The following is a 17,025-nucleotide window of genomic DNA, read 5'->3' as shown; positions in this document are numbered from 1 at the left end:
GCAGAAAAGGAGATGGCCGCTCTATTATTATTATTTTAACTTCTATACTAGCCTGCACTGAGTGTACAAAACATTAAGAATACCTTCCTAATATTGAGTTGCATCTCCTCCCTTTTGCCCTCAGAACAGCCTCAATTCGTCAGGGCATGGACTCTACAAGGTGTCGAAAGCGTTCCACAGGGATGCTGGCCCATGTTGACTCCAATGCTTCCCACAGTTGTCAAGTTGGCTGGAAGGTCCTTTGGGAGGTGGACCATTCTTGATACACACGGGAAACTGTTGAGCGTGAAAGACCCAGCAGTGTTGCATTTGACACATCGGTGCGCCTGGCACCTACCACCAAGCCCTGTTCAAGGCTTAAAAACCCTGATTTAACCTGTCTCCTCCCTTTCATCTACACTGATTGAAGTGGATTTAACAAGTGGCATCAATAAGGAGTCATAGCTTTAACCTGGACTCACTGGTCAGTCTCTGTCATGGAAAGATGTTTCGTATTCTCAGTATATATTCACTTTCCCACACAAGCACAAACACATGGTCATCACATGCTGCGGCGCCAGGCGATACTGTCCACATATTTGTTATCAGGGCTCTATTTTTCACACAGCCATGAGAGGTCATGGGAAGCTGGAATTGATTCAGGAGCTGACTACACACACAGGTCAACATCTTTCACATGCCAGACCCAGGAGGAGAGAGAGGGGCGAGAGAGAAGAAAAGGGAGGAGGCCCACAGCTTTCACACCACAGGCCCAAGAGGAAAGCGGGAGAGAGAGAGTCATCTGTCATCCGGGATGCGACTGCTGCTCCTTTATCTACCCCCATTTCACTCCCACTGAAAACAATCCTTTCTTTTTGCCTCTTTTCTATCCTATAACAAGCACGCCTTTCATATAATGATAGAGGTAAGATATGTTTAATTAAACTCCAACACTTTTCAATTTCAGCGGGTTTTGGTTGGGAGGGAGCTTGATAACTGAGCCCATTTCATTTCTGACTGCTTCCCGATCGTTGTTTTTATTTCTTTGGGATGGGTTTATTTTTTTTAATGTATTTTTGAAATGTCCTCTGTATGTGAGTCATCGTTGCTTTTATGGATTTTTTTTAATTCTATTTTTGCATGGACGTCATGTGTTTTTTTTTAAATCCTTTGTCATGCAAAATACAATGGAATCAACCAATGACCAATCAAAGTGCATGAATCGGTCAATGTAGAAAATGCATTCTATGAGCATGGATGTCCACTTTGGATGGTAATATTTAGCACTTTTTGCCTGTTGCAATGCAACCAACTAAGATGTCTTGTGCCGACATGTACATGAAAGAGGGGTTGGAATCCACTGAATACGGAAAGGCTGCCTCTGAAATGAAACCTTATTCCCGAAACACCGCAATACTTTTGCCCATGGGCCGTAGGGTTCTGGTCAAAAGTAGTGCACTATGTAGGGAATACAGTGCCTTTTGGGACGCAGCCTGTGTCTTGTGCTAATACATGGATGAAAGAGGCATTGGACCAATTTAAATACAAAATATGGCCTTTGATGTGACACTGGTCAACATTTAGCCAACGTTTCGCAACGAAGGACTATTGTTAACCCCCAGCAGCATGTGGTGCTTTCAATGTCATATGTCAATTGCTGTAATTGAAGTAGCGGAGATGTTGGCTTGTTTGAAGGCCTCATGCATCAGATCTGGGTGGGTTTGTGCAGATGACGTCAGATATTTTTTTTACATTTCCTGTGGCACGGTGTGGTGTGCTGACAAAGTGTAATGCATGACATTCAGCCGCCCAGCCACCTGGTGAACGGAGCCTGGGTCAGGTGACACTGTGACTGACTGGTCACTGTGCACAGCCAAGGGGATCATAACAGTTCTAGAGAAAGAGATGCCGCTCCTGCTTTTGTAGTGCTTTACTTGAACAGTCTGCCACTGATGCAGGCCTAGGAGTGCGTCCCAATTGGCACCCTATTCCCTAAATAGCGCACTACTTTTGACCGGGGGCCCATCATCCATGTGTTCGCACAAGACATGAACTACGCGCCAGTTGGCACCCCTATTCCCTAAATAGTGCACTATTTTGGACCAGAGCTCGTGGGCCCCAGTCAAAAATAGTGCACTTTAATAGGGAATATAGGGTGCCATTTCATACTCCTCCTAGGTCTTTAGAGTGGATCTGTGGTCAGTGGATCTGATGGAATTGCCCTCACCTCACTAACAGGGTTAGCTAGGCTTACCTCTTCCCAATTGTCCTGTGGTACAGCTGGTATCTATTGTGAATGGTCCTTAGCCTCCTTGGCTGTGTCATGGTTCCTGAGGACTTAGGCTTTTAGAAACAAAACACTCCTTCAATGTGATCACTCCTTGTCGCATGTGTCACTACAGTGCTAGACAAGGATGCCTCCGAAATGACACCCTATCCCCTATAGTGTGCCCTACTTTTAACCAGGGCCCATATGGCTCTGGTTAAAAGTAGTGCACTATATAGCGAATAGGGAGCCAATCTGGTCACACACCACGATTCATAACCGTCTTACCACCACCAAGGACGGACCAGATCGTAAATTGGCCGTAAATAAACAACACAATTGTTTATTTAATTTCATTTATATCTGGGTACTGTATCACATGATTATTGTCGTGCGATATAAATGGGGTGGAATATCATAAACGGGGTGGAATTCTATTGAGGGCCTTTTATTAGTGCCCAGGGGCGTCTCTCCACCCAGGGGCGTCTCTCCACCCAGGGGCGTCTCTCCACCCAGGGGCGTCTCTCCACCCAGGGGCGTCTCTCCATTAAACACAATATGGTTTTCAAACCTGCTTTTACGACTCAGCATTCAAGCGTCTGATTAATTATTGAAACTATGGGGAAATCCAGGCGTAAGCGTGTAGGGCAGGATGACGTCTGGTGTGTTTACTGAGACCGTGTTCAATGTCGGAGTCTGCCCCAACCTCCCTCTCACCATTCCTCAGCTCTGCAGAACACCCCTCACTTGTTCCGCTTTCCATCAGTGGTTGCCATTGAACCAGCCACTACGTATTGTTCGGTTCTGGGGCCCCACATCGATGGTGACATCTTTTACTCCCTCACTCTCTCTCGAAAGTCACACGTGGAAGTGGTTCGTTTTAATCCAGAGGACCAGCTGACTTGACCCATTTTATATTTGGAACACACACACACACACACACAATTTGTAACACTGGCTCCCTCTATCACGTTGTTGATATGAGACTAACCCTGCCCTAAGCCATCACCAGAGGGAGAGGCTTGACCCATCCAGGCCACTCGTATCATGTTGCTCTTCATGCGATACACTACCCAGATATAAATATGCTATATACATGGCATTACTTCTGACAGCAGCCACTGCCACGCCCTCCTTGTTTTCAACCCTGCCGATCACGCCGGCTTCCCAAATGGCCCCCTATTGCATATATAATGCACTACTTTTGGCCAGAACCATATAGGCCTTGGTCAGAATTAGTTCAGAAAATAGAGAGCCATTTGGACGCATCACAATAATCTAAGGCTGAAGGCTCCCTCCCCTCTCTTTATTACCTAGCTTCATCTAAGTCCCAGACCTCTCTTCTCCTCTCTCTTATTTCCTCTATATTTTATGTGGGAGGATTGGTAAAAGATACCCTTGGTCTTCAAATAGACCTGTAATAACATGGAAAGATCTAATTGAAAGCGGACGTTGGTCCATTTCTTTGAAGAGACGGTAGGACTGACAGAGCTAATGCCCTGTGAAGGCCTTGAGATATCTTTGGGAAGACTCTGGGTGCGGCCCCAAAAGGCACCCTTTCCCCTATATAGTGCACTACTTTTGACCGGAGTCCTATGGGCCCTGGTCAAAAGTAGTGCACCACGTAGGGAGGCATCCTCTATCACCGTTGCGTTCAGCTTATAGCGTTTTAGTTATTTATCAGACGGTCTTATCCAGAGCGACCTTCTGTCTCAATCATTTAGTAGCTTCTCTCGCAGGCAGTTCAGGGAGGACAATACTTTCCTGGTTAGCCATTGTCACTAGTATGTACAGAGGCCCTTGAGATTTTTTCGTACTGGTCCCCTGTGTGAATCGAATTCACATCCTTGGCGTTGCAAGTGCCATGCTCTACCAACTGAGCCGCATAACTGAAGTAGAATACAGCAATGGCCTCTCCTTGTCCTGGAATGATCCCTGCAGACGGTGTTTAAAACGTCCACACCACTCTGTGTCTGGACTAACGAATACAGTTTTCCACGATAGAAATCTGATGAATCTCATCAGGTTCTCACCAATGTCTTGTCTAGTCTGGACTCTTTATAATAATGATCTGTCTTCCCAAGTGTGTGCCCAGCAATTACACAGCTTTTAGGGTTTAAAAATGCTGCTCCTGTTAGCGCAATGACGGCACAAATTAGATACAATAAAATGATATCCGGTGTGTCGGCATCACGTGGGGACTGAATACCGTGAGGACGTGCACCTGTTCTCTCTCCGCTATTCTCAACTGAGAAGCAATGATGGAAATTAGAATTGGCATTTCAATTTACCTCCTGAATCAATTGACTGAATTGAAATGGAATTGAGCCCAACACCGAGTATGTAGCCTCTATGGCACAGGGCTAGTACAGAGTGTATGAGTGTTTTCATTGATCCCCGTACCAACCTGCTGTCTATCTCCCTGTCTGCCCTCTGCTACAGGAACAACTGGGGCCCCACACCCCTCCCTCGCCCATCATGGGGCAGAAGCCATTGCAGTTGATCGAGATCAAAGCCAGGGGCCGCTTCGGCTGTGTGTGGAAGGCTCAGCTCCTCAACGACTACGTGGCTGTCAAGGTCTTCCCCATTCAGGTATGAGTTGGAAGTTGAGGTACACCGTTGATATAAAAATGACTTTATATAAATAATTGAGGTTTAGCTCTATTAGTTATCGTGTTTCGTTTATGTCATATTTGTACATCACACAAGGTGAAATGGCTAATATATGCCATTTAGCAGACGCTTTTATCCAAAGCGACTTAGTCATGTGTGCAAGCATTTTACGTATGGGTGGTCCCGGGGATCAAACCCACAATTCTGCCGTAGTAAGTGCCATCCTCTACCAACTGAGCTACGGAGAACCTAATGTTGTGTGTTGGGGTGTCGCCTGCAGGACAAGCTGTCATGGCAGAACGAGTATGAGATCTACAGCCTGAGTGGGATGAAACACGAGAACCTGCTCCACTTTATCGGTGTGGAGAAGAGAGGCAACAACATGGACATAGACCTCTGGCTCATCACAGCCTATCACGACAATGTACGAATATGTAAACTTGATTGTCCGTTGAAATTTACATTTGTCTATTTCAGGGATCATGAACTAGATTCAGCTGCGGGCCGATTTTTTCTTGACAGGATGGTCAGTGGGCTTGAACATTAATTACAAATCATTTGTAGACTGCAAATTGACCACAAGAAGCCCAAACAGATATATTTGGCAAAAAAATGTATAATTTGAAACCTTGCTTACATTTGTATACAATCACATATCTCTCTATTATGCGTGAGAATACTTTGGAAGAGATTTCCCAAATTAAAATCACTTGGGCTGGCCCCCCTGCCAGACAACTTGGGGGGAGAAAATAAAATTAGCCAGCGGGTCGCAAATAAAATTGGCCTGCTGGTCGCCGGTTGGGGAACCCTGGTCTATTTGTTCTTAAAACTCCAGCTGACCAGACACCACACACCACAGGAGGCTGCTGGGAGGAGCTATAGGGGTACGGACTATTGGAACAACTGGAATGGAATAAATGGTTCCACATCAAACATATGGCAACCACTTGTTTCACTCCGTTCCATGAATTCCATTCCAGCCATTACAATAAGCCCGTCCCCCTATAGCTCCTCTCACCAGCCTCCTCTGCCACACATGTAACAAGAGGCTGGAAGCAGCACAGGATCGGCCCCTGAAGCAGGTTTCCAATGACTGGCAACGACAGGTTGTCTGCCCTCCAGTGGTTGGACAGTCCTACTACAACTACTTTACCCCCCTCCATGTCACAGCTGTAGCAGGATCAGAGATGTCCTCATTTTCCTGTGTACAATCCTGCAGGGTGAATAGAAAAAAGACAGACACTAATTGTGTTTCCCCCACAGGGCTCTCTGACTGATTACCTGAAGGCCAACGCGGTGTCGTGGAACGAGCTGTGCCACATCGCCCAGACCTTGGCCCGTGGCCTGGCCTATCTCCACGAGGACATCCCTGGGCTGAAGGACGGACACAAGCCCGCCGTCGCACACAGGTGGGTGGGGGGTGGGATCGTCCCGGCCCTACCTTGAATCAAAAACGGAACGAATTGCAAAAATCCCTGAAGTTGGAGACGTATATCTCCCTCACTAACTTCAAGCATCGGCTGTCAGAGCAGCTTACCGATCGCTGCAGCTGTACACAGCCCATCCAACCAACTACCTACCTCACCCCCATATTTGTTTTTTTCTGCTCTTTTGCACACCAGTATTTCTACCTGCACATCCTCACCTGCACATCTATCACTCCAGTGTTAATTGCTCAATTGTAATTGGTTCGCCACTATTGGCCTATTTATTGCCTTACCTCCTTACTTCATTTGCACACACTGTGTACAGATTTTTCTATTGTGTTATTGACTGTACGTTTATTTTATTCCATGTGTAACTCTGTGTTGTTGTTTTTGTCGCACTGCTTTGCTTTATCTTGGCCAGGTCGCAGTTGTAAATGAGAACTTGTTCTCAACTGGCCTACCTGGTTAAATAAAGTTGAAATTAAATAAATCAGTAAATGTTATTGTTTCGGTTGGGGGGGGGGGGGGGGGTTGTCACCAGCGTAGGACACAGGGACAAAAACACACACAAGCATATATGTTACAGCTGGTAGAATGAATACATTCCATCACATCAATATAATTGAGGCCCACTCCCCTTGTTCCTCTGTCTGCTGTTTACTTATCCCTCTCTCTATCGCTCTCTTTCTGGCTCCAACAGGGACATGAAGAGCAAGAACGTGCTTCTGAAGAACAACCTGACAGCCTGCATAGCGGACTTCGGCCTGGCCCTGAAGTTTGAAGCTGGGAAGTCAGCAGGAGACACCCACGGACAGGTAAAATAATGACGCTGGTTATTCTGATGCTGTATTAACCTGCAGAAAAGAGCAGAATTGGTGAATACATTATCCGCAAATGTAGTGATACTGTAGTTCACTCCAAAATCAAATACATGTTCAGACTTCAAAATCTATGTAATATCCCACGTTGAGGCCCGTAAGAGGTGTGTAAATATCGGACAACCGTTGATTTCGGAGTGAACTATGACCTTAGGGCAGTGTGTTGTTGACACGAGACAGAGTGTAACCTTGTAGCCTTGTGTTGTACTTCTCCAGGTGGGCACGAGGCGCTACATGGCCCCTGAGGTGCTGGAAGGTGCCATCAACTTCCAGAGAGACTCCTTCCTGAGGATAGACATGTACGCCATGGGGTTGGTGCTGTGGGAGCTGGCCGCTCGCTGCACCGCTGCAGACGGTGAGAGAAAAACGTGTGTGTGTGTCCTCGTGTGTTTGCAACGGGTGTGTTGACCTTGTGCGTCTCAGTAAGGATCAGTGACTCGGGGACACGGCCGACTGCTGACTCCATGTGGAGCTGACGGAAGTGACCAGAATACTTACAGTGCCGAATGTGATCCCAAAGGAGTGTGTGTGTGTGTGTGTGTGGTTTCTCTGCTGGTGTGTTTGTGTGGTGTGTGTGTGGTTTCTCTGTATTCTCACGCAGTGTGTGTGTGTTTTGTTTGCAGGTCCTGTGGATGAGTACACACTGCCCTTCGAAGAGGAGGTCGGCCAACACCCGTCTCTAGAGGACATGCAGGAGGTGGTCGTCCACAAGAAGCTACGGCCCTGCCTCAGAGAGTGCTGGCAGAAACACACAGTGAGTGAAGACCAGTGGTGGGAAAAAGTACTCAATTGTCATACTTGAGTAAAAGTAAAGATACCTTTTAATAGAAAATGACTCAAGTAAAAGTGAAAGTCACCCAGTAAAAACTGAGCAAAAGTCTAAAAGTATTTGGTTTTAAATATGCTTAAGTATCAAAAGTAAATGGAATTGCTAAAATATACTTAAGTATTAAGAGTAAAAATGGTTTCACATTTTAAGCAAACCATTTTCCTGTCAAAATGTAATGAGTACTTTTGGGTGTCAGGGAAAATGGATGGAGTATAAAGTACATTATTTTCTTTAAGAATGTAGTGAAGTAAAAGTTGGCAAAAATATAAATAGTAAAGTACAGATACCGCAAAAAACGACCTAAATAGTACTTTCAAGTATTTTTACTGAGGTACTTTACACCACTGGTGAGGACACACTGTCACATGAAAAGTGTATAGTGAAGTAAGTACACACTAGGAGTATAGTGGGTTTGCTGGGGGTGTTACTGGATAGGATGACCATTCAAACGTACTCCGGGCAGAGCAAAATTCAGTTGTTGATACAGTAACCGAAAAAGGTTGGAAACCAATGGGTTAGAACATAGAGCTAGCAACATCAGGGTTATGGGTTCAAGTCCTGCGTGTGTCAATGTTGACGGTTCTGTGAGTTGCTTGGGATAAAAGCTTCTGCTTAAATGACCATATATATGCTCTTATGCCTGTCCCAGGGCCTGGTGATGCTCTGTGAGACCATCGAGGAGTGCTGGGATCACGAGGCCGAGGCGCGGCTCTCGGCGGGCTGCGTGGAGGAACGCATCATACAGATGCAACGCCAGACCAACATCATCGCCCCCGAGGAGATTGTCACCGTCGTCACCATGGTGACCAACGTGGACTTCCCTCCCAAAGAGTCCAGCCTATGAATGGACGGACATTGACTGGACGTGTCAGGTGGTGGACATGGAGCTATTTTGATTGGATGTTTTCAGGTATACATTGATCGACCAGAGTGGCCCATTCAGGATCATGAACTCTGGATGATCCCGGGTTAATCTCTGACCCCTGACCCCCTCAGATGGGCGTGCTGGCATGGCGTGGTGTGTTTTAGTGCTGGGCGCTACACTACTGTCATTCAGGAAATACCTGGCTGTGCCCACCGACACTGGTTTGGTTTCTACCCACTTCATAGTATCATGATGTGTTGGATTCAGTTGGACTCCCATAGCGAGCCTCAAACTGTAAAACAGAATCCTTCAAAAGAACAACACTAGGTCGTAACGAACCCTGTGAGTTGGGCAAAAGGGATATTTTATATATGAAGAAAACACTAGGACCTCCTAACAGACTTCTGTTCTATTTTCTAAGAAAAAGAAGAGGAAGAGGATGGACTCTACAAGACGAACTGTCACGGCTCAGTAAAGAAAAAAGGGCAACTTGTTTTAAAATTCCTTTGCTGTTTTCTTTCTGTGTTTATATGATAATGATAATGACAGTTGTAATGCCAATAAGAAACAGCTTCTGAATGTCACGTGTACTTCTGCTGTACATAATATCAAAACAAGGGTAATCGAGGTTTGTTTTAGGGGGGGGATCCATTTCCAAGCGTTACTACTTTGAAAGCAAAACCATAGACCTCCCTCAAATCAACAAGGTATACCTCAGTTCCATCTTCATTACAACACTGCGACTCTAGAAACAGAACTACTATTGTTTCTAGTTCTATTAAGTATATTTCTATGACGACAACAACCTCTGTAAACCACATCATTACTTTGGTATTATTGAGCTGTATACTGTACAGCTGTGGCAGGTGAAAATAGAATCATTATCACCACACTTTTTAAAACTAGTCCACCAAGAGATGTATGACCATACATTTACACACGTATATCTGCCTTCTTGTTTTTCTTCTTTGCAATATATTTTTTGGGGGTGCATTATTTTGTCCTTCCTTGCGGTTTTAATTAGTTTTTTATTGAAAACATGTTAATCCTATATTTTAAGAGTATTTCAATAACCCCCTAACTCATTGAAAAAGATTTTTAAAAAGCACTTCCTTATTTTGGCTTGCTGTGTCAACCGAGTATTTAATGATGTGAGCATGCCTTTTGGTTATCCTTTGGTCTTCTTTTTAAAAAAAAGCTCAGGAAGCTACTCTTCTGTCTCTCTTGACTCCCTAGTTATTACCTATCTGCATCACCCAGTCCCTAGCTACTTCTCCAGTCCCTTGCTACTACCCCTCTGTCTCTTCTTGTCCATAGTTACTACCCTTCTGCCTCTCCAGTCCCTAGCTACTACCCTTCTGCTTTGAGATGCGGGTGACCTTTCACACTGACTCTCTCTCTTCCTGGTGCCATCTCAAACATAGTGTTAAAACATCTCTACTTCTAGCCTCTCTATCATCTCAACTCGGTTGAGCCTTTAATCAGTGTGACGACATGACTACTGTAGACCCACCCCGGGCCAAACAAGGATGTCTCTCGTCGTCCTTCCGGAATTAGATTTGTGAATGTGTTCTATATTCCATTTCTAGCTTGTTGTATGAGCTCAGACTTGTCTCCTGGGTGACATTGACACTGATGATGATGCGTTCATCTTTGCGTTCTCTCTTTTCACACCTAGTCAGTGTTTTAACTGGAACTACAACATCTTCAACAACGTTCAGGGATTCAATACTATGCTTTTCAGTAATTACTACAGTATATGCAACCCGTGCAGAATCGTGCAAGTGCGTACGTACTTGCATTGCTGCAGGAGCGACTTTCACACCACTGTAGCATTTTCTAAACAGTTCATCTTGTCTATTGATGTTTTATTGATTTGTTGAGCTGAGCTTTTGGGTATTAGACAGAGAGCAGGTGGGCAGGTGCCAACTCAAACAATTATTACTTTACCTCTATCTGAAAGACAGTGGAACGGACTTAGGGAAGGCCCAACTGTATTACTAGATTGTGTCTGTACTCTTGGGGGTAAAGGCTGCATTTGGCCAGTGGTCTCGCAGCGGATGTAGGCTCTTATCGCTATTCGTCTTTCCTTGATTCCTCACATCCCATCTCCTTGCCTAATATGGTTGAGGAGGAGGAGAGGGGATGCGAAGATTCAAGGACATTTGAATTGAGAAAGCCATAGAATGGTGGCCGTTACTGTGAATCCCTCCCTCGCTACACACTGGAACCCTGTAGTGCTCAGCAATAGCAACTAGCAAGCAAAGGGCATTGGAGGAAGAGTGGAAGGGGCACAAGTTTCCAAGCAGTTAGTGGTGAACCAACAGTCTGATATACAATCACTACACTACTACTGCATTATTTTGATTGTCGTATGTGCTTCTGAGAAGAAGAATAAAATATGTAGCCATGTTGTGATCCTCTGATGATTTCTGGTATTTTGAGGGTATAATTTTGTGTACCTGATTTTATTTTTATACCACAGCTACTTGTACAGAGCTGATTTCACTGTACAGACGTTTTAAACCCCCGAACCACACTACAATCTTCTTAGTTGATCAGACCTTGGCCTTCTTGTGAGAGTTGATTTCTTTCAGATAAACTTCAGAAAGCCCAATAACATTTGAGTTCAGATTGACTGGAATATTGAAATGCACATTATGTAAATATACATGTCATTTTTAGATTGTAGATGATGGATATAGCATGAGGTTGTTTCTATTGTTTTTAGAATATATCACAAAGAAGAAAAAAAAATCCCTGATAAAATAATTATTAAATAATAAGATTGTACCTGTTTATTTTGTATATCTATGTTTTTAAATTGTATCAATTTATGGCCCAAATGGCCCGAAACGGTCACTCTTCCTTCCCCAGATGAGACTAATTTCTTTCTAAGGTGGTCTGATGAAAATTCCCTCAAATGGAACCCTGAATCAACAGTTATACCATTTTCACACTACTGAGTTGAGCCTAACTAAGCCGAACCGAGTCGGTCTGGGGTGGCCTGGTTAAGCATCCACCATAGTTGCTGGAAGAAAGCTGAAAATGACAATGTGATCGGAAAATATCAGAGCCAGCAAAGTATGGTTTGGGTTGGCTCAGTAGTGTGAAAATAGTCATTGTTTTACCTCAGACATCCTAGCTCAGACCCTTATGTTACACTACAGCATTGAGATACCATTGCTACAATGTTCCAGCAGTGTTGCAAGAATGTTATCCCTTGTATGTGACCAGCAGACAGTGTTTTCTGTAACACACTTCCTCTCAAAACAACCCTAAAGCTAAACCTAGGTTAGCTTCGGTTCTGTATTTGCTGATAGTCGAACAGTCTGACTTGGCACAAATGACTGTTCTATTGGCAAGTGGACTTGCCAATAATTTTTATGCTTTGCAAGTTTATTTAACAAACTTTTTCAGATGCCTGGTTGGAAGTGGATGTTAAATATTGTACAGAGAAATTGTATGCTATTGTCCCTCAAATAAAGTATAGTGACTGCTCATTGCTGATGTTGTCTATCTGAAATCATCTATGAATTGTTTTTACCTAATAATGTTGGTTCCAGAACAGACCACTAGATGGCAGCGTTTAGCACTGAATGGTTCTTAGGTTTTATTTTATTTACACACAGGGAATATACACATGCCAGAAACATTTTGATCAGGTCATTCATTGTCAGTCCATGAGGGGATTGGTTTGGGGTCCCATGTCTTTCAGTGGTTGTCCAAAACCAACCCTCAAACTGGACCCAATATTAAAGAATATTACCTTTGACAAGTATATCGACTCTCTTCAAACTGAAAGAAGACCTTTCTTCATTGTTGACGCAGATACCTTAAGAATGATCTATAGAAACATAAAAACATATGATGGATAGTGTGTAGGAAATTGGGTTCTACAGAGATGATAATGATGTCATGCGGACCCACATTGATGACAACTTGCCTGTCAAAATTATGTATAGAATGGGAGTTCCTCAGGAGGAACTACAAAACGAAAGAAAATGTGGCGTAAATGTATGTACTGTAATTCCCAGCAATAATATGCCCGCTTTTGCGTAGCCTTCTGTTCATACATCCTTACCATCGTGAACCATTTGTAGATGTCATTCAAGTGTTTTATCGCAATTATCAGGCAAAGTTCATGAATGGACAGACCTGGGGGGAAAATCCGGCCAAATCATTAAGATAGTAACCCTGCCTCACAATCTTTCAAAGAAATCCTAAAAACAAATGTTTACTCATTCACTATGATAACTCTGAAGTTCTGAGCTCAACACAGTCTTGCTCACTGTCTCATAACTACAGCACCAGTAAGCAGTGGTGGAAAAAGTATAGTGATATTAGTAGCAGGCTTTAAATGACCATGGAGTATGATTGCTTTGGAGTCCACCATACACAGCAGACCGGGCAGAAAATAAATGTACTTTGTCGTTTATTTCAAATGCCAACTTAGAGAATCAACTGAAGGCAACTATTGGCAACTATTTCCTTTGATATTCGAATACAGGTCTCAGAAAAACAAATAATATTTGAAAGTATTTTGAATACCTCTCAGAAAGATAAATCATATTCGAAGGTATTTGAATATATGCAAGTTATTTCAAAATATATATGATCATTAGCACATGGTTTGGAGGGCTTTCTGTTATGAATCTTAATGTATAGCCTACAATTAAATTTTTAATGATTAAAGAAAATTGAAGAAGGGAAAAAATGTACATGTTAAACGAGCATTTATCAATTGAAATAATGGAAAGTAATACAAATGTAAACCAAACAGATTTTATTGTTGAATTGTTTTTCTTCCGAATTTCTTTACATCATGGTCATATCCTATGGTTCTTTAATGGTACATTTAGATAGTGGTTAATCATTTAAGATGGTGATTGCGTTTGATAAACATCCATCGCAAATGTTTTGTCACTCATTGAGCAACGGTCAGGCCTGAATGTTCTACTAGTGATGCTGAAGACCCATTCCACTGGGTCTGAGGATGCAGGGACATGGAGATACATTGCAGTCAACTTTGATAGGTTCGGGTAACGGGGGCGTTGTCCTTCCAGAACACAAGGGGATCTGACATTTCCAGCAGGCAAGGAGCAGAGAGGTAGTTTGATACCTCTGTGGGGACAACAGCAGGTGTGGGGTTGAGGGGTAAGAACAAAGCTAAAAACTTGCTTGCCTTTGCAGGTGGTTCTTGTGCAATGGCAGGCTGGGGAGGTTGTGGAGCAAAGTTGGTTACTGCCGGTAGCCTACCTGCTCTGGGCATCAGAAGGCCTTGAAGCGAGGATCAAGAAGAGCTGACAGCTTCTTAGACAAACGTTTCCTTAAAAGGAGAGAGATGCTTCTCCACAGACACCTTAGAGAGAATGGTTTTTACCGTTCTTCACCAAAACATTGTACAAGTTGTAGCAACAAGCTGAATTGCAAGTACAACTGGTTTATCATTTAACAAAAAAATGATAAACAAAATATACAAGGGTAGCACTTTATAATAGCTCCACACAATAAAGCAATTATAATGGATTAGTAAAACGTTTATTGTTAATGTATTGCTCCATTCATAAGACGTTTAATATAGGTCCTTATAAACCATTTACTAAATCATTAGTTATGTATTTTTGTGTGGCCTTTATACTTTACTTTATTAATAGTTTTCTACTAATGTTTTGAGTGACCAGTGTAATTTCTCACCAAATGATGGACATGCCATTCGTTGACATTCCAGGAGTACCTGATGCTCCTTAACGTCTGAAAATAGCCTAAAACATATCAATGCGCGTTCACGTCATGTCGGAAACTCAGGACCTCCGAGTTAAAATTAAATGAAGTTATTTGCTTGACTTCCTATTTGTTGATTCCGATGCTTCCCAAGTGGGAAACTCGGGTATCGTCTTTCTACAACGAGTAAGCAAGTCAGAAATGTCTGAGTTTCCGACATGACGTGAAAGGGCTCGTTCAGAGAAATGGCGAGTTCCACAGCTAAGGCAAGACGATGCAACAACCAATGGTTGCATGCCACGTCATCGACTGTGTCATAGACTGACAAATTGCTTTAACATATGATGTGGTGAGATGATACTTAAAATAGATATCCATTATACAGTAGTTTCTCACTTGTAACTCTGACTTGGAGGGTCAATCAAGTGAAATTTCCCAGTCGGAACTAGGAACTCAGTTAAATTTGTAACCAAATAATTGTCTATTTAAATATATATATATATATATATTTCACCTTCATAGGTAGGCCAGTTGAGAACAAGTTCTCATTTACAACTGCAACCTGGCCAAGATAAAGCAAAGCAGTGTGACAAAAACAACAACACAGAGTTACACATGGAATAAACAATCGTACAGTCAAAAACACAATAGAAAATTCTGTATACAGTGCGTGCAAATTAAGTAAGGAGGTAAGGCAATAAATAGGCCAATAGTGGCGAAGTAATTAAAATTTAGCAATTTACACTGGAGTGGTATATGTGCAGATGAGGATGTGCAAGTAGAAATACTGGTGTGCAGAAGAACAGAAAAACAAAAACAAATATGGGGATGAGGTAGGTAGTTGGTTGGATGGATGGGCTATTTACAGATGAGCTGTGTACAGCTGCAGCGATCAGTAAGCTGCTCTGACAGCTGACGCTTAAAGTTAGTGAGGGAGATATAAGTCTCCAACTTCAGTGATTTTTGCAATTCGTTCCAGCCATTGGCAGCAGAGAACTGGAAGGAAAGGTGGCCAAAGTAGGTGTTGGCTTCCGGGATGACCAGTGAAATATACCTGCTGGAGAGCGTGCTACGGGTGGGTGTTGCTATGGTGACCAGTGAGCTGAGATAAGGCGGAGCTATACCTAGCAAAGACTTATAGATGACCTGGAGCCAGTGGGTTTGGCGACGAATATGTAGTGAGGACCAGCCAACGAGAGCATACAGGTCGCAGTGGTGGGTAGTATATGGGGCTTTGGTGGCACACATTGTGTGAGAAATTGGCAGTGAAAAAAACCCCCAATGACAAATAACATTATAAATAGACAGGAAGTTGCAAATAGCTTATTAGCAGCATGAATTATGCTGTGTTAATGGCACTAGTCGGAACTAAGAAACTCTGAAATGTCCACCTTGATACGATTGTGATATGTTGTTGTCTCACCTACGTAGCTATCTTAAGATGAATGCACTAATTGTAAGTTGCTCTGGATAAGAGCGTCTGCTAAATGACTAAAATGTAAAATGTTAAAATGAATATGTTCAAAGAGTCATCCAACCAGGTTTCATCTATCAACATTGAGGAATATACACTGAGTATACAAAACATTGCTCTTTCCATGACACAGACTGACCAGGTGAATCCAGGTGAAAGCTATGATCCCTTATTGATGCCACTTATCAAATCCACTTCAATCAGTGTAGATGAAGGGGAGGAGACAAGTTAAAGAAGGATTTTTAAGCCTTGAGACATTTGAGGAATGGATTGCGTATGTGTGCCATTCAGAGGGTGACTGGGCAAGACAAAATATTTAAACCCCCTAGGGTCGATGTCCGCGTCCCCGCTGAAATCAATTTAGCATGATAAAAAGGTCCCCATAAAAATCTGTCAATTTAAGCTTTAGATACACTACCGTTCAAAAGTTTGGGGTCACTTAGAAATGTCCTTGTTTTTTAAAGAAAAGCCCATTTTTATCCATTAAAATAACATCAAATTGATCAGAAATACAGTGTAGACATTGTTAATGTTGTAAATGACTATTGTAGCTGGAAACGTCAGTTTTTTTATGGAATATCTACATAGGTGTACAGAGGCCCATTATCAGCAACCATCACTCCTGTGTCCCAACGGCATGTTGTGTTAGCTAATCCAAGTGTATCATTTTAAAGGGCAATTTTATAATTAGAAAACCCTTTTGCAATTATGTTAGCACAGCTGAAAACCATTGTTCTAATTAAATAATCAATATAACTGGCCTTTTTTTTTGACTAGTTGAGTGTCTGGAGCATCAGCATTTGTGGGTTTGATTACAGGCTCAAAATAGCCAGAAACAAAGACTTTCTTCTGAAACTCGTCAGTCTATTCTTGTTCTGAGAAATGAAGGCTATTCCATGCGAGAAATTGCCAAGAAACTGAAGATCTCGTACAACGCTGTGTACTACTCCCTTCACAGAACAGCGCAAAC

At 42.9% G+C, this 17,025-nt stretch overlaps 1 protein-coding gene across 7 annotated transcripts in view; it reads left to right on the top strand.

Moving 5' to 3' along the window:
• The window catches only part of LOC106575234 (activin receptor type-2A), a 42,776-nt gene extending 30,416 nt beyond the window's left edge, over positions 1 to 12,360 (top strand). For 5 of the 7 annotated variants that reach the window (XM_014151613.3, XM_014151615.3, XM_014151612.3 and 2 more), the window contains exons 6-13: positions 881 to 904; positions 4,688 to 4,837; positions 5,139 to 5,282; positions 6,122 to 6,267; positions 6,986 to 7,100; positions 7,380 to 7,518; positions 7,787 to 7,917; positions 8,642 to 12,360. In XM_014151613.3, the coding sequence (XP_014007088.1) occupies positions 881 to 904; positions 4,688 to 4,837; positions 5,139 to 5,282; positions 6,122 to 6,267; positions 6,986 to 7,100; positions 7,380 to 7,518; positions 7,787 to 7,917; positions 8,642 to 8,836 (1,044 nt within the window). In that variant the 3' untranslated portion in view covers positions 8,837 to 12,360. The remainder of the gene's footprint in view (positions 1 to 880; positions 905 to 4,687; positions 4,838 to 5,138; positions 5,283 to 6,121; positions 6,268 to 6,985; positions 7,101 to 7,379; positions 7,519 to 7,786; positions 7,918 to 8,641) is intronic. The other 2 variants (XM_014151617.3, XM_014151616.3) reach the window with 1 other exon arrangement.
• Positions 12,361 to 17,025: the final 4,665 nt, after the last annotated feature.

The sequence above is a fragment of the Salmo salar genome, chromosome 17 (assembly GCF_965601325.2).
Source record: "Salmo salar chromosome 17, fSalSal1, whole genome shotgun sequence".
NCBI classification, from domain to species: domain Eukaryota; kingdom Metazoa; phylum Chordata; class Actinopteri; order Salmoniformes; family Salmonidae; genus Salmo; species Salmo salar.
The sequence above is the reverse complement of the archived record's forward strand: the minus strand, read 5'-3'. Positions and strand labels throughout refer to the sequence as shown.